Source organism: Haliaeetus leucocephalus, unplaced genomic scaffold (assembly GCF_000737465.1).
Source record: "Haliaeetus leucocephalus isolate CR32 unplaced genomic scaffold, Haliaeetus_leucocephalus-4.0 Scaffold526, whole genome shotgun sequence".
NCBI lineage: Eukaryota > Metazoa > Chordata > Aves > Accipitriformes > Accipitridae > Haliaeetus > Haliaeetus leucocephalus.
The window spans coordinates 6,694,399-6,709,863 of record NW_010972962.1 but is presented as its reverse complement, the minus strand read 5'-3'; the positions used below and the strand labels follow the sequence as shown (position 1 = coordinate 6,709,863).

At 37.3% G+C, this 15,465-nt stretch overlaps 1 protein-coding gene across 1 annotated transcript in view; it reads right to left on the bottom strand.

Moving 5' to 3' along the window:
- Positions 1-15,465, bottom strand: part of PRKCE (protein kinase C, epsilon) — a 300,600-nt gene that overhangs the window by 101,021 nt on the left and 184,114 nt on the right. The window contains exons 3-8 of the mRNA XM_010576498.1: positions 10,216-10,375; positions 8,995-9,029; positions 7,527-7,612; positions 5,187-5,319; positions 2,184-2,326; positions 898-994 (exon numbers count right to left, since the gene is read on the bottom strand). Coding sequence (XP_010574800.1) covers positions 898-994; positions 2,184-2,326; positions 5,187-5,319; positions 7,527-7,612; positions 8,995-9,029; positions 10,216-10,375 — 654 coding nt within the window. The remainder of the gene's footprint in view (positions 1-897; positions 995-2,183; positions 2,327-5,186; positions 5,320-7,526; positions 7,613-8,994; positions 9,030-10,215; positions 10,376-15,465) is intronic.

Genomic DNA, 15,465 nt, shown 5'->3' with positions numbered 1-15,465 from the left:
AAAGGTTGACAAATTCAAATTAGTGCTGGACTCAGAGTTTTACAGTACTTATTACCATGGAGCTTGGGAAGTGTCTTTCCTGAAAATAAGGCTGAGAAATTTCTCAACTGTAAACAAATTTCAAAAAATTTGACACAAATGTATCCATCTTCCTACATCTTGGTGTGAAGATTTTTCACTCATCAGTTTAGACACGTGATGGTACATAAGATACCTCAAAGAATTTGATTTTTAAAAACAACAATCAGGTCAGATTCAAAAAGTGCTGCTGATATACATGTTCTGTCAATCAGGCTGTTCAGCTTAATGAAATCAGGTCATATCAGTGAAGATTAAAATATTTATCTCCAAATCTATGCATGAAAAAAATCACTGAAAAGAAACAGTTTTACAAAGCCTCTGGAGACCACACAGACACACTAGCATAGCTTAACCGGACAGAATTTTTTATTACTGCAAATGTTCAACGTGGAATTGCACAGAGGCAATTTTGTCTCAAAAACTTATTAACAGATACAGGCTTTTCAGATAAATAAAGGCGCTCTCAGGTTCTGTGGTACTATTTAAAAAGTTCTCACTCTTACAATACAATATATAACCTCCTTACATTAAGGTATTTGGTTAGGCAAGGACTCATCTAGTAAACAATATTTTAAGATGAATGTTTTATAATTTTCCCTTTAAAAGCCACTTAATTTCACAGATTTAAACAAAATGAGAAGCAGGCCTTTTAAAAAAGTTCTTGCAGTTCCTAACATTAAATGCTTCATTTTCTGGTGGTAACTACTTTGTTGATTTGGTTCTAAGAGGCTGGGGCCGATAGCTTTTTTACTCCTCATAAAGAAGGAAAATATGTAACAATAGATATCAGTTAGGACATAAAAAGAGATGTTTGACCTTGATCACATGGAGAAGTTGGTGCTGACTTTGACCTATCTTCTTCTGATGATGCGCTTCCAGGAACTGGTTGTTGACTCTCTGCACCTGCAATTAGCTAAGAACAATTCCAAAAGGGGTACTCAGCTATGAGATCCTCCCATGCCAAGAGGAAATTTAATTTAACAACATTAATTCACAAGTAGAAGTATGAAGGAAAGTGAATATTTTCTACCCCTACAGATTCTCACTGGCAGGACCTCAACCATACACTAGATGCCATCACATCAAATGGAGACCATAATATAAAAAGAGAAATAACAAGCAATTTAAAGAAAAATAGGTTCTTAGGATGGAATAAATGTAATAAGCATACCCAGCGAGTGGGAAAGTTTTGAATAACCACTATGAGTTTGTGTAGAAATCTATCCGGTAAATACATTTAACTACAACAAGTATTAGCAAGCACTGCAAACTAGCTCATGCAGTAATGACGTGCCATCTTTTCCCAGGAGTCACAGATCCATTAATTTATTCCTGAGTTTTCTATGTTTCTGTAACATTTTAAAACAGTGTACATGGCATCCAAGTGTGCAATAATCAGGAAAATGAACAAAACCAAATGTCAATGTTTTAAGAAATTATGGTAAAAATTGCCTATTTCTATAAGTGAGAGCAATGGGTCTGTTGTCACAATCATGCGAATAGAGATAGAAAGTGTGGCCAAATTCTGATCCAGGATACGTATTATCAATCCAGAATAACTCCATCAGCTTTGGATGTACTTGGGGTGACCTATGCCTTTTTTTCTAGAACAGTCTAGTCCTTCATATAATAGTGATGATAACCCTGGAACCGTCATCTAGCAAACAGCTCCTCTTCATGAGAATCAGTCCATTGCTCATTTATCAGCATTTATAATGTTATGGAGTAGTGCTGTGTCTCAATCAATCAATTATCCAACGCCAATTCTGAGCCAAAGAGACATTTATGTTTTTATGAACTGCTGCATCAGACACTGACTCTCTGTCTAATCTCCTTTCTCAAAATTAAAAAGCAGAAGTCCTTCCAGACTCTCTACAGACCCCAGGTTTGCAAAATTGTAGCAGGTCAAAATAAATTTCATATCGAAATTCAGAATAGATGACTTGCACTCATAAATCAAAAGCCAAAGTCTTAGTTCTGTACTGACTTAAAAAAAAATTCTTGTGCAAGTCAAGTGAGTGGGATTGAATCCCAACTAGTAAAGTTACAATACAGCCATACTTATATCAAATTTTTTATGTGATATGATGTAGTGAAACTACCTTTTTCCTCCTCTGCCCACTATTAGTGATCTTATCTGGAGTGACTCCAAGATCTGCAAGAACTTTAGCTATGCCTCTAGCATCTACTCCACAGTTTGGTGCCACATTCGTTTCACAGCGTCGATGTACATTCATCTTGCAAACTGCAATGAAATGTAAAGTAATAGAGTAAATTAAATACTACCTTGGCATGCATTTATCTTACTTAAACCATATCTTATTGGACCTACCAGTAACTTTTTCAAATAAATATAATTTCAGTAGAAAAATACTTAGCTGGATTTCCAGTGATACTTCAATGGTAATATAAAATTATCAACTTGATTATCATTCTTCTGCTATGATAATGCAGCACAGTGTTTTCACACAGTACCCAGAAGAGACACAGGAGCAAATGAAAATACCTAATGAACCTATACATCTTAAATAGAATTTGAATTAGAAGAAAAGCCCTTCAGAGCTTGGATTTTAGCAGTCCACTTCTGCTCTCATACTGAGCACAACTTCAGTTCATCATGTATTATTGCTTCTTACCCTATTTTACTCAAGTAGATTAACTACTAATGTAGGCAGGCATAAAACCAACAGTGTTTCAAGTTTTAATAAGTCTTTGGCACTGTTAGACACTCTTTCTTTAGGTGGCAATCCATTTACTAAGCTCTTTCTCTTAAATACCATCTTCTTAAGTAGCATACTAGTAAGTGGGGAAAAAAGGTTACATTGCTTCCAGGTTATGGGTTAGGCAGGAGAAGAACAAAGCTCCATTAAAAATAGCATAGTGTGGATTTGTTAGGCGTCAATGACATTTTATCTTAGACTTCATTGCCCTCTTGTGGAAAAAGGCATAAAGCAAGCAAAACTGCAAGTGCAATTAAATACTAGGTTAACATTCAATTGAACAAATTCCTCACTTCATTACTTTCTAGAGAAAAAAAATAATCAGAAAGTATGTATTTATAAAGCTGCATTTCACTATATTGTTCATCAATTATGCTTTCACTGTATAAGCCCTAAAGAAACAAATCATATTTATCTCAGACTATACACAGGTACTGTATCTGCAGCAGTACCCATGCACTTCATAAAGCAGGTGCCTTTCCTTTTCAAGTATGTTTCAGTTCGCAAGAAGAGCAAAAAGAAATTGCTACACATGGTATTTTCAGTGACAAAAGCTCAGTGGCAAGTAAAATGTTTGACCTAGGATACATAACAGTGGACACTGAGGAACTGAACTGCTTGAAATAAAGTAAGCAGGAAAATTCTGTGAAGTCCAACTTCATCAACATATCTTTTACAAAGAAGCACAGGAATAAGCAGTGAAAAAAAAAGAATAATAATAAACCTCTGGAATACACTTTTCATGGCGTTAATAACCACACTGGGCAAGCAAGTACAACTCTGAAGAAGGGAACATTGTTCAGCACTCGTTAAGAGAGAAAACTAAGCATGGAGAAAATTATGTTTACAGCTCAGGTGAGTTCCAGATTTCATGCAGAAAATACTGCATTTTTAATAGGCACTAATTTTATGAACATGGAGAAGGCAACATAGGCTTTCTGAACTATTGTTTCTATGCAGCTGCTACACAGTAAATGCATACATATGAGAAATAACATTATTTTCTACATTTAAGAGCAAATGAACCACTATGGTAGTTGAGAGAGAATATGAAAGTGAACCAATATATTCACAGATTAAGTGGAGAGATACTATAGCTCTGATTAAAAAATCAGAGAGAAAAAAAATCAGGTTTAATTGAAAAATCTTCCCTGAACATATCTCCACCATAATTAAGACAGCATTTGAACAAAATCTTCAATAGTAGTAAAGTAAACAGTATTTAGAGTCTAACATTTTATCACTGCTCGTTAGCTAGAATCACAAGGGAAGGCTTGAATTTCAGAATGCTCTCACTGTGTACCGCTTTGCCATGAAATAAATTTCTTCTTTCCCTTGCTGCTCAGCAATTTGTGACATGAAACATTAGGTCTGACCTTCACCTTTAGTTATGTCTGACCTTAAATACTGAAAAGGATATATTTCATAAATTATGTGTTTATACATACATGTGTGACACCACATTTCTGCAGTTGCGAAGTGTACATAACATGATTTTGGTATTTATGAAGATGGACCTACCCATTCATAAAGGTGTAACAAAATGAAAATGCTTATAATTTCATTAGGTACTACTTTCTAAGAATATTACAATCTTCATGACATAATTCCCATCAACCCACTAACTGAAGTATTTAATTCACAATTTCTAAAATATTGCTTTCCTTTGCAAGTGTTTGTACTGTTTTCTCCCCCATTTAGAATATACAAATCTGCTTGAAACAAGGTGATATGGAACCAGCCATTTCTATTAGTCAGCTAAAACAACATGAATGCACCTTCCAGCAGTAACTTCATATACAGTTACTGTATATACACAGTCCTTAAGCCGCAGAAAATAATGAATCCTTTATTTTCTGGAATAGAGGTGCTAGGCAGACCATCACAAAGGACGATTTAGCTAGATATCAGAATACCTCATCTTCTGGATACGGACACACAGGACTGGTTCTGCCTAGCCTAACCAATACATAATAGTAATTTTTGAACATGGTATTAAAGGGAAAAGTAGCTGGAATAATGATGTTTAAAAAGTTTAACAACCATCACCACAAACCTGAAAACACAAAAGGCATATAAGCTGAAGGGATGTAAATTCTCATGCTCCTAATTTTCTGTCAACTTCTAATTTCCTATGTGGCAATAAACCTACATAGCAGTGAGTCCAAAATGTGTTTCTGCACCTCTGTCCTCTGCATCTGTTATTGACTGGTGTTGCAGACAGGGTAAAGGACCATTTTCTAACCTTGATGGCAATCCCTCCAGCAGTCTGCTATTTACTTTCTATTCATATCTGCACATGCTGAAAAAGACAGAATAACTTGAACTCTTTCCAAGTTTACAAGTCACTCACAAAGAAAAAAGCTCTGAAGTGGTAATCCTTACCTTTGCATTGTAAACCTTGTCTCAAAAGACCCCAGAGCAATGAACCACAGTGGTCACAGAAGGTGGGCACTTTGTAATTGTGAATGCTGAACTTGTGAGGCATGTTGACACTGAAACGCTGGGATCCCACTTGCTGAAAAAGGAGAGCACAGCATATTTCATTCTAAGTAATTTCTTTATAATCAGTGTATGCCAAGGCCCTGTTATGTTTTGAAACCACGCAGAATTCAAACAAGATGAAATATGTCTGTGCTTGGATGATCTTTGCATTAGATATACTCTAGAGTTCGTCTCACTACTTTATTTGGGGAAAAGAGGGGAAGGGCTGCTGTTGTTCAAGAGATAAAAACTGAAGTCTACTTCCTAGTACTTCTGGGAACAACAAATATATTACTATCAGGAAAGATCTCCTAATGTGGAAGGCAAGGAAGTCACTCCCAATTGTTTCAGGAGTAGGAGGCCAAACTAATAGATTACTAAGAAAGAGAAATACATCACATCCCCTTTACCTTTTCATATCCCACTCTTCGTTAGATTATGAAAATGACAATGATAAATTGTTGCGTTCAGGGATTCCAAGGTTCAATTAATTGCTAATTCAAGGATGTCATTGATAAGTTTTTATAGTGGCCACTGCATAGCAGGAGATTTATTTCAATGTTTTTCCTTCCCTTTCCTATTACCGCTGGCTTTTCTCCAGTGATCTAGTACCCCTTCTCTAAACAATGAGAGCATAATATCAGCAAAGCATGCAAGCCTCCACCAGTCTGTAGCCTGGAAATATAAATCCATGCAAGAGTTTGTATCTTCCAGCAAGTACTATGCAAAAACAGCACTAGCCAAACACAGTCCTTTATCACAATCCTATACACAGTCCTTTATCACAATCCTATGCATGCGATCAAGTTTCAGATGTAAAATACTGCTTGTGAACCAGATATTAAAGAATGCTTCCAGTATGAAAAATGGTAGTGAATTGCACAGGAATAATGAGATCAGTTAGCATCTCAGTCAAATTCATATCAAAGTTCGAAGAGCACCTTAAAACCATCGTTACATACAACTCTGATTTGTAATGTAAAACTAGGCTTTTTCAAGCATATAAATGTAGGTTTTTAACAAACAAAACTAAGAAATGTACTTTTTCTGTGTGGCTAAGGAACTGGGATCACCCACAGACTACCTCACCTAAACCTATGGTGAAAGACAGTAAGCCCTTGGTGTTGCACAAAACAGAACATGACAGTAAGCATTCATTAGCTCTTCTGTTAAAACACAAACAAAAAACTTTTGTATAAGATAAAGCATTCACTGGTTACAGTTGAGGGCTACAACTATTTAGAAAACAATAAACCCCATCCCCCTCCCCAGCTGTCCCCTATCAACCCAGCCATAAAAGGATACCCCAAAGCTGAGGAGTTTAAGGGAGCTGAATGCTACCAGCAGTCACATCACTCTCTGTGTATGACTGTCCACAGAAATTAACATTAATTTCCTAATCAAGCCTAAAAGGGCCATCTCGGCTGAGAGAAACCTTAAACCCAAGTGAAAGGATTGCTTTGTTTTCTCTTCTGATCCAGAGCTGAATGTGCTGTTGGCAGATATATCTACCTCTCTGAAAGTATGGTTCTGAAGGCAGCTGATTTCATTTTCAGGTGATGTCTTCATTTATTTAAACATGTGATACATAAAGCACATATTGTGTTAATTCTGTTAATATACAAAAAGCTTGCTAGAGGTAGGGAGTAATTGCGCTGGAAAACCTGTTAACTATGCAATACCTTGTGTTATCACTAGTATCTTGTACAATAACCATGGGCCTTCTTCAACACAAAGATGGTTTTTGTTATAAATTTTGACAGTTTGGATGCGGTCTTTGTTGAAGTGAGGCTTTGCAAGCAAATTCTGGGCAGTCTTTTATGTTGATGCAAGACACCCAAGCATGCCTATCCTATCAGCTGGTAATGACTCAGTCACAAAAAATGCAGTTAAGGGATAAAGGGTTCCAGTCTGCTTCGTTTGAATTAAAATGACAAAACTTGTATTAACTCAGAAATAGACAATGTTAAAAATGAAAAGGAGTAGAAAGAGCTCACTGAGACTTTAAGCATTCAGATGTTATAAAAAGTTTACTAATTAGAAATAAATTGCTGTATAATAATTCCCATGTAAATGAAACTGTTATGGTAATCTCTCATTCCAAAGTAAATGCTATATCAAAAGACGACCAGAAGGGCACAAAAAAGTCTGTAACATTTATTGATTAAACAGAGGAGATGACACTACTTTGAACAGATGAAAGAGAGTTTTATCTAGAAAATTTATTTTATAAACATTTACCTCATCGTGAGTTTCCTGTTTTTTTAAGCCAGCACACTTCGTTATTATAAGTTCATGGCATCTCTTGTGGACTACACAAGTGCAAACTATAAACAAAAAACAGATAAAAGAATGAGTTTCCATGAAGATTGATTTGAAAGCAAAAGACTGATGTCAGAAGACTAGAAATGCTGGGACTTGAAAGGCTGCAAGTGACTGGTGACTTGGGGAGTCCTATGAAGTAAGTCTGGCTTAGAAAGGCAGAAGATAGTGGACTTTCAAGAGACCAATGAATCTTAACAGAACTAAAGCATATCTGCCAAAATCTCAGTACGTAAAACTACAAATTATCTTCTGAAGTATTAATGACAATTTTTCTCAATTTTTACATATTTCATTTCTTTATCTGATAAAGTCCACAATCTCCACTTTATATGAGACACAATGGCAAAACCAATTTCTGTCTGAAGAGCTTCCAGAGGAAAAGACATATAAAGATAACTCATTGTAAAAGTCAAAAAACAGAAAAAACAAAGTCGAACATTCTTTCTGTAGCACATAATAAGTTGATAACCGCAAAAGGTTTCAGGAGGCAAAAATGCTTTATCAATATTCATACTGATTACTTAATCAATGAATAACATCTGCAGATATGACAGATAAGATTAAAAATTACAAGGTCTATCATACTGTAGGATTCAAGGTCATTAAGTGAAGAAAAAACCTTCAGAGTGAAATAATGAATTTCATTTTCTTCTAGCTTTGATCATTGTTGTAAGAAAAAAAAACCATCAGAACTCATGGAACCTCTGCTGTATGTTAATACAGTAATTCTTATTATAGCATGTAAAACCATTATTTGTGTTTATTTATTTACAATGAGATTTCATCAAGTCTTTTGTAACTGAAAAATCATCACTAACTTGATTATTTCTACTTGTCAAATGAGAATTAAACAGAAAAACACCATGCCGAGAGATGACTGCATAAAAAATTAAGAGTACAAGAAATTGAGCTAAAAAATGGGAGTTGAAAATGAAGCACTTCCGCAGTCTTTGCTATAATGATGACGTCTATAATTATCTATTTAATTACAGTCTTTGCAATTACCTGGCATTTTAAAACAAAGAATCTTAAGCAGAATAAAGAATTCACAATTTTAAAATGCAAGAAGTGAAAAATGAAGAAGCCAACATCCACAGATACGGCCCTCTAGTTGGATGTGCATCAAGAGATACCTAGGACCTACTGTTCAGTAATGTTAATTGTGCCCCTACCTCATAAATGATGCCTAATAGCAACAGTTTTGAAAAATCATACTGTGACTTGCTGTAAAGATTGTATCTTTGGTGAGACAAACTTATTCTGATCATTTTGTGCTAAATTCTTGGCACTGTACATATACAATGACTGATGAAAATACCTTATTATTTAAATATTATAACATAATACATATATTCAAACTGTCTCCACGTAGATTTTCTCTTACCTTGACATTGGTATCCCTGCTTTCCTATTACACCCCTGAAAATAAAACAGTGTTTTAGCAAATGAAGAATACAAATATTTTTAAAAATGAAAAACATTTTTTCCTCTCCTTACTGGACATGCACAAGTTTAAAAAAATAGCCTCTTATAACCAATAATCTGATAACTGCATGCCTAGACTGAGATCAGTTCAAAGTAGGAACCACATTTCAGCTGCTAAGAGGTAACAGGTAGGATGATAGGCCATGAAGAAAATCAGAAGTAAAGACACACTTACTATAATAAAATAGGCAAAGCCAAAGGGTACATAGAGATGGAAGCCACAAGCTGGTAAAATAAGTCATCAAGCAGGCCTCTAAATAGACAGAAGATTGCATTTGCCAATATTGTTGCTTGAAATCATCTTAGCTAAAAAAAGAAAGGCTAACCTATATTCTTTAGAGTAATGTAGCTGAGTTCATAGACAATTCACATAATTTCACATTAAGAAAGACTGATTCACTACACACTCTTAAGAAATATTAAGTATGGATCACTCACATCAGATCTTATGTGTATTAATGTGCAAAACAGTATCTCTAGGTAACTTTGGAAAACATCGATAGAGTTGCTGAAAAATAACTGAAAACTGAATGTCTCCACCAATTCTCCCTATGTGACAATTAAGATTACTCAAAACTAATGTAAATAATTTCTAAAAGGGAGTTCTTGACATATGTTGTAATAATAAAGACCCTGTACACTGAGCACCCAAAACCCTGGATCACTAGAAGTCTAGTATTCCCATATTCCATTAACTTCAGCAGGATATATGGAGCTTGGCACTTCCTAGGAGGAAGATGGTGATACTTAGGCCCCTAAAGAAGAATTCAGTCCTCTTGGCAAACATAAAGATCTAATATTAGGTCTAAATCTACATTTAGACACTTACAGAACACTAGACTGGCTGTCTACCTAGAATTTATCGTGTGTACTAGACAGGAGGAGATTGAACTTTGTAGCTCAGAGGAGAAAAAACCAAAAATACAACAAATTCTAATATTTGTGACGGAAGTTTAACAGTTTTCTATTACCATCTGCAAAACTGGTGACAGCTTAATATTAAAATGAAGAGGAAAAAACTACTACTCTTTATACCCATTTATACTCCAGCAAAACAGGAGGGTATGTTAGCTCCTCAGCTCAAAGTTGCAAAGAAAGCAAAGTCAAAGTTGCTTCATACCATATAAAATCTCTGCAGTGTGAACAATATGTTGGTTGTCTAAGATAGGTGGCCATGAACTTGTGTCCATTAACCTGATGTACTCTGCGTCGCACAGCACCCTGCCGCTTTCTGGGGCGCATACGTTCCCGGAACACACGTTCTTCATTGTCTTTGGGTGCTGAAACAGAGGGAAAAAAAATAAGCATGGCTGTATCAGACACAAACATGGGAAAACTCAAATGCAATACATAAGTAGATATTTCCAAAAATAAAAATAATCGTCTCCAACTAGCAGTGCAAGATAACTTCCCTAAGTTGTGGGTCACTTTTTTCATTTTTAGCATGAGTTACTAAAGGACAAGGGTTTTCACTGCCTAGTACAGGAACTTCTATTTGTTCTAAAACTTTATCTGTAAATTCATACTAAGCTGGGAATAAGTCTTCTGTGCTTTATCACTATCAAGCACACTGACAACCTCTTTAACAGTAATTACACAGTTAGATTCTCCAAACAGCTCAGAGTTGCACTTCATTTGATCTTCTGGGAGGGGGGGGGGAATCCACCCTGGTCCCCATGCACTCAGAAGGTGCTGACACAAGTGCAAGAAAGCTGAGTACAAATACATATTATCAGGAAGAACAAAAATTCCATCCAGAACTGATTACTTTGTAGAATTCCTGATTAAGAGCTGAGCTTCAGGCTCTTAGAATCCACTTTGATACTAACAGACTTTCAGCAAAATGTTCAAGGGAAGGAAGTTGTTCCTCTTAAGCAATTCCTGTTCAATTGTATATGAGATTTAATGGTAGAGGAAGTAAAAAATGAAGTTGATATATCTCAGAATGAAAACTTCTGGAAAAAATCCTCCAGAGTGCATTGGGTCTTTTTTCCCAAGGCTTTATTTTAAAAAGTATCAGTAACAACTCCATAGTATTCTTTATGCAGTAAGCAAAAGCTGAGGATGAATTAGCAGTGAAGAATAGTACATAGTTGTTAATGAAGGACAGATTTTACAAGCGTTCCTTGAGCCACTTTTGTCTCTGCAAAATAGAATATCAGATTTGGGGGGAACCACATTCAGTCATCCATTGCCAACTGAACCTATGCACTCACTACTTCAGTACAGGTAACACTTTGAAATGTATTTAATACTTGTCATTCTTTGAATTTCAGCTACCCTGAATCATTACCATGGCCTAAAGATGTCAACTTTCGTCTGTTGCAAGCTTTTCTGTACATGAATGAGTTCTCCAAGCAACAGTACAGTATTTAACAACAACACAAAGAAAATTAAAAGTCTAAGAACAACTCAAATCTATAATAGTCTCAAATTCTTTTACAAACACTGAAATAAACCCTCTTTTTGAGGGTTGTTGTCGTGGTTTAACCCCAGCCAGCAACTAAGCACCACGCAGCCGCTCACTCACTCCCCCCCATCCAGTGGGATGGGGGAGAAAATCAGGAAAAGAAGTAAAACTCCTGGGTTGAGATAAGAACGGTTTAATAGAACAGAAAAGAAGAAACTAATAATGATAATGATAACACTAATAAAATGCCAACAGTAGTAATAAAAGGATTGAAATGTACAAATGATGCGCAGGGCAATTGCTCACCACCCGCCGACCGACACCCAGCCAGTCCCCAAGCGACGATTCCCCGCCCCCACTTCCCAGTTCCTATACTAGATGGGACGTGCCATGGTATGGAATACACCGTTGGCCAGTTTGGGTCAAGTGCCCTGGCTGTGTCCTGTGCCAACTTCTTGTGCCCCTCCAGCGTTCTTGCTGGCTGGGCTTGAGAAGCTGAAAAATCCTTGACTTTAGTCTAAACACTACTGAGCAATAACTGAAAACATCAGTGTTATCAACATTCTTCACATACTGAACTCAAAACATAGCACTGTACCAGCTACTAGGGAAGACAGTTAACTCTATCCCAGCTGAAACCAGGACAGTAGTAAATTTATAAAGTATTGATTTGGAATTCCTAGAAAATGGTCTTAAATTAAGCCAATGGATAGATATCCTGGGAAAATACAGAGTACAGATCCGTGAATTGAGATCAACTTCCTTCAGTGCACAGCAAGGGCTAAAAACCATGATACCAGAAAATTCATTTATGCACTAAAAAGCCTAAGCTCCTTACACATTAATGTCTTACAAAAAAATTCATACTCAGAGTGGTTTTTCACCCTAAGAACACACATCTGTGGGATGGCCTGAATATCATTACTTTTCTATTCTAAGCGAGCTCTCAGTAAATAAACATTGACTTATATGCAAAGCTACCCCTTTTATTTATGCCAAAGAACAATCAAAGAGCAATGGCTCTGCGTCCCCCTTCAAGAAAGAGATAAGTACCACCACATAGTCATCAATTATGTTTATTTTTATGTTGTCAGTTATGTTTACTTTTATGCATTAAGCAAAACTCTGATGTCTAATAAATACCACAGCTGCTTGAGAGAAAGACTGTCTTCCACAGAGAATACGTAACAAGAAGTTGGAAATCCTACCAAAGACTCCTATTTCCAGCTTCTGAATGATTTATTGTCCTTACATAGCTATTGGAAACCTTTTAAAAGTTATTATTATAGGAAATAATTCTCTATTAACATGGAACTGTTCTTTTGGTTATCAACCAGATTGTAGAATTTGCTAAAGTATGCAGTCTGGATGTGAGAAAGTTAAAATCCCACTCTCCTGGAAAGGGTTCCCAAAAAGTTATCTGCTTATATGAAGTGAACAAGATGTTCTGACAGTGCACAGTTCACACTTGATATGATAATCAGTCTACAATACTGCTTTTCTCCTTTTTTCATCTTAAGTGTAATTCTTCACAGATAAAGCACCTGTAATTTTACAGAGCAGATAAAAATCCTCTTCTTGTTTTGGCTAGATAAATACAGTATCATGACCCTTCTTTTTTTTTTTTTTTACCAACCAAGTGGCAGCCTGCCTGTACATCCACTCCAAACATAGACCCAAACAGTTGTAAATCTTCCTGGAGATTTTCCCTTTCGTTCCAACAGTCAGACTTGCCACAATGTCTGCTCCAGAGCGTCTTCTTGACCACCACCTGTTCCTCTTCTTTCAAGTGCATTAAGGAGAAAGGCTTTCCAGGCCAGGACTGTGGACTGGCAGTCACCCCACACAGCTTAACATTCCTCATCCAATATTTCATTTCTCCTATCGTTTGTTAAGCGTGGGTAGCGTATTGCCATACATCACAAAGCCCTTTACTAGAGCTGCTCAGGCTAAAAAAAGAGGGTACAGCTGTGCTGTAGGCTAGCATTCTGCAGAAATACCTAAGCTGCAGCCAGCAAGCCCAGCGTGGTGACAGAGGTAGCACAGTTATAGAAATAAGGAGCTCTGCATGACCTAATTTACCTTGCTTCTCCTGCTGAAGGCCACACTACCATGGCTGGTGGCTCTGTTCACAGACTTAAGGTAGTCAAGGAGCTCTACTGTGCATGCCAGTCACATCAAATACAGTGGCACATCACAGAAAGATGAACTCAGATTATAAGTACTACAAGTATTTAAAGATTCACTAGTTTACAGTACTTGGACAGAAAATCTGCTTCCTTGTGTTAACTTTTTTCAGGCTTTCAGTGGAAGAGGACTTTGGAAAAAGAATGGAAGAAATAGGGCTGCAATAGGAAAAGAAGCAAGTCAGAAGAAATCCAAGACATAGGCTGGATGGACCGAGCTATCATCACTGGAAACTGGATGCCCTTGGTGAGGGGTGACATTGCTGGACCATAATTCTCACCGTTGCGTGGTGCCACAAGGATGCGGCAGGACAGATGAGGGACTGAGCCCAGAAGGGTGTGGAATGTGCAGAGTTTTCTCAAGGTAGAGGAAGACTCTAAGGTACTGAGAGATCAAAAAGCTGATTTCAACAGCTCTGCTCTGGATGGACCAAAGGGAACCAGAGCTCCCGAGGAGGATGCGGCCGCAGGCACGAGGGCTGCCTCTGCCCGCTCGGCCGAGGTCACCGACTCACCGACTCCATGCCAACTGCAGCTGAACTGCACCCAACGCACTGTGCAGGGGCCACCCAACCTGCAGCCCTGAGCCAAGGGCCTCAAGAGAAGAAGCTCGAGGTCCTGCCTGCCAGAGCCAGCTTCCAGCCTCCGGCTCGCCATCGGCGGCGTTTGCTCCTATTGACCACGCAGGGCAGGGATATTTGCAGGTTGCCTAATTGCTAGGTAAGTAGCCTTTCCTTTCCCCTTCCCTTTCTTTCCAGTGTCCGCCCTTGCTCCTTTGTGTAGGAACAGAGGAAACGGTAACAATAACTATGAGAGGCACTTCCAGAAAAGTAAATGGCCTTTCAGACCTGGCTTGAAACAACTCTGTGACAGCCTTACGAAGATCACTAAAGACATCAGCCATTTACTGGCAACTTCCATAATCCCCTTGAAGAGCTAATAGACAAAGCAGGCTGGAACCTACCACCACCAGCACAGCAGCAGAAAGGGCAGCTGCCTGCAGGCGAAATGCGCTCTAAAAGGGATTTGGAGTTTTAGCATTTTTCCTGACACTTTTCCTTTTATACTGAGAGGTAAATTTGAGAGCTCACGAGAGCACCAAAGTTCTGGGCTCCCTTAAATTCTTACTTTTTAAAGTCTCACTAATCGGGAAAATGAGTTAGGGAAAAAAATAACTTTTAAGATGTAATTTAAAAGATAAAATAAAAAAATTCCAGCATCTATTCATCTCTGGTGTATAGGCTTCCCATTTCAAAAAAAGACGAAGCCTTCTGTTTGGGAAGGAAGTCAGATGAGAATCATGCCACGGTGCATGATGTAGCTCAGAAAGGTCAGGAGACAAGGGGATATCTCAAAGATGTATTGAAAGAAGAACCAGCTGTAAATGTATTTTAACAAATCTTTCAAAGAATAGAAACATTGTTATGCTAAAGGAGGATGGTGAGGAGAAATCAAATCCATCTGAAAAATAGCAATAACAACACATCACTTCTAAAATAAGCTTCGAAGAACGAAATAGTAATTCTGCACCTGTGAGTCATGACTATTTGCATCGCTCATTTTAATAAGTAAAGAGCTGTGTTAAAATGTTAAAACGTTATTAAATACTGAAACTAACTATTGCATATAACACATAAGAAGCTTCCCAACTTTACCAATTAGCACCAAGGCTTAAGCTTTAAATGCAGCAGAAGCAAAAGAAACGCTGAAAAACACTGCCACAGGCTGGCTTAATTTGGAATTTCTCCTTTTCAAAAAGATTTAAAAAAAAAAC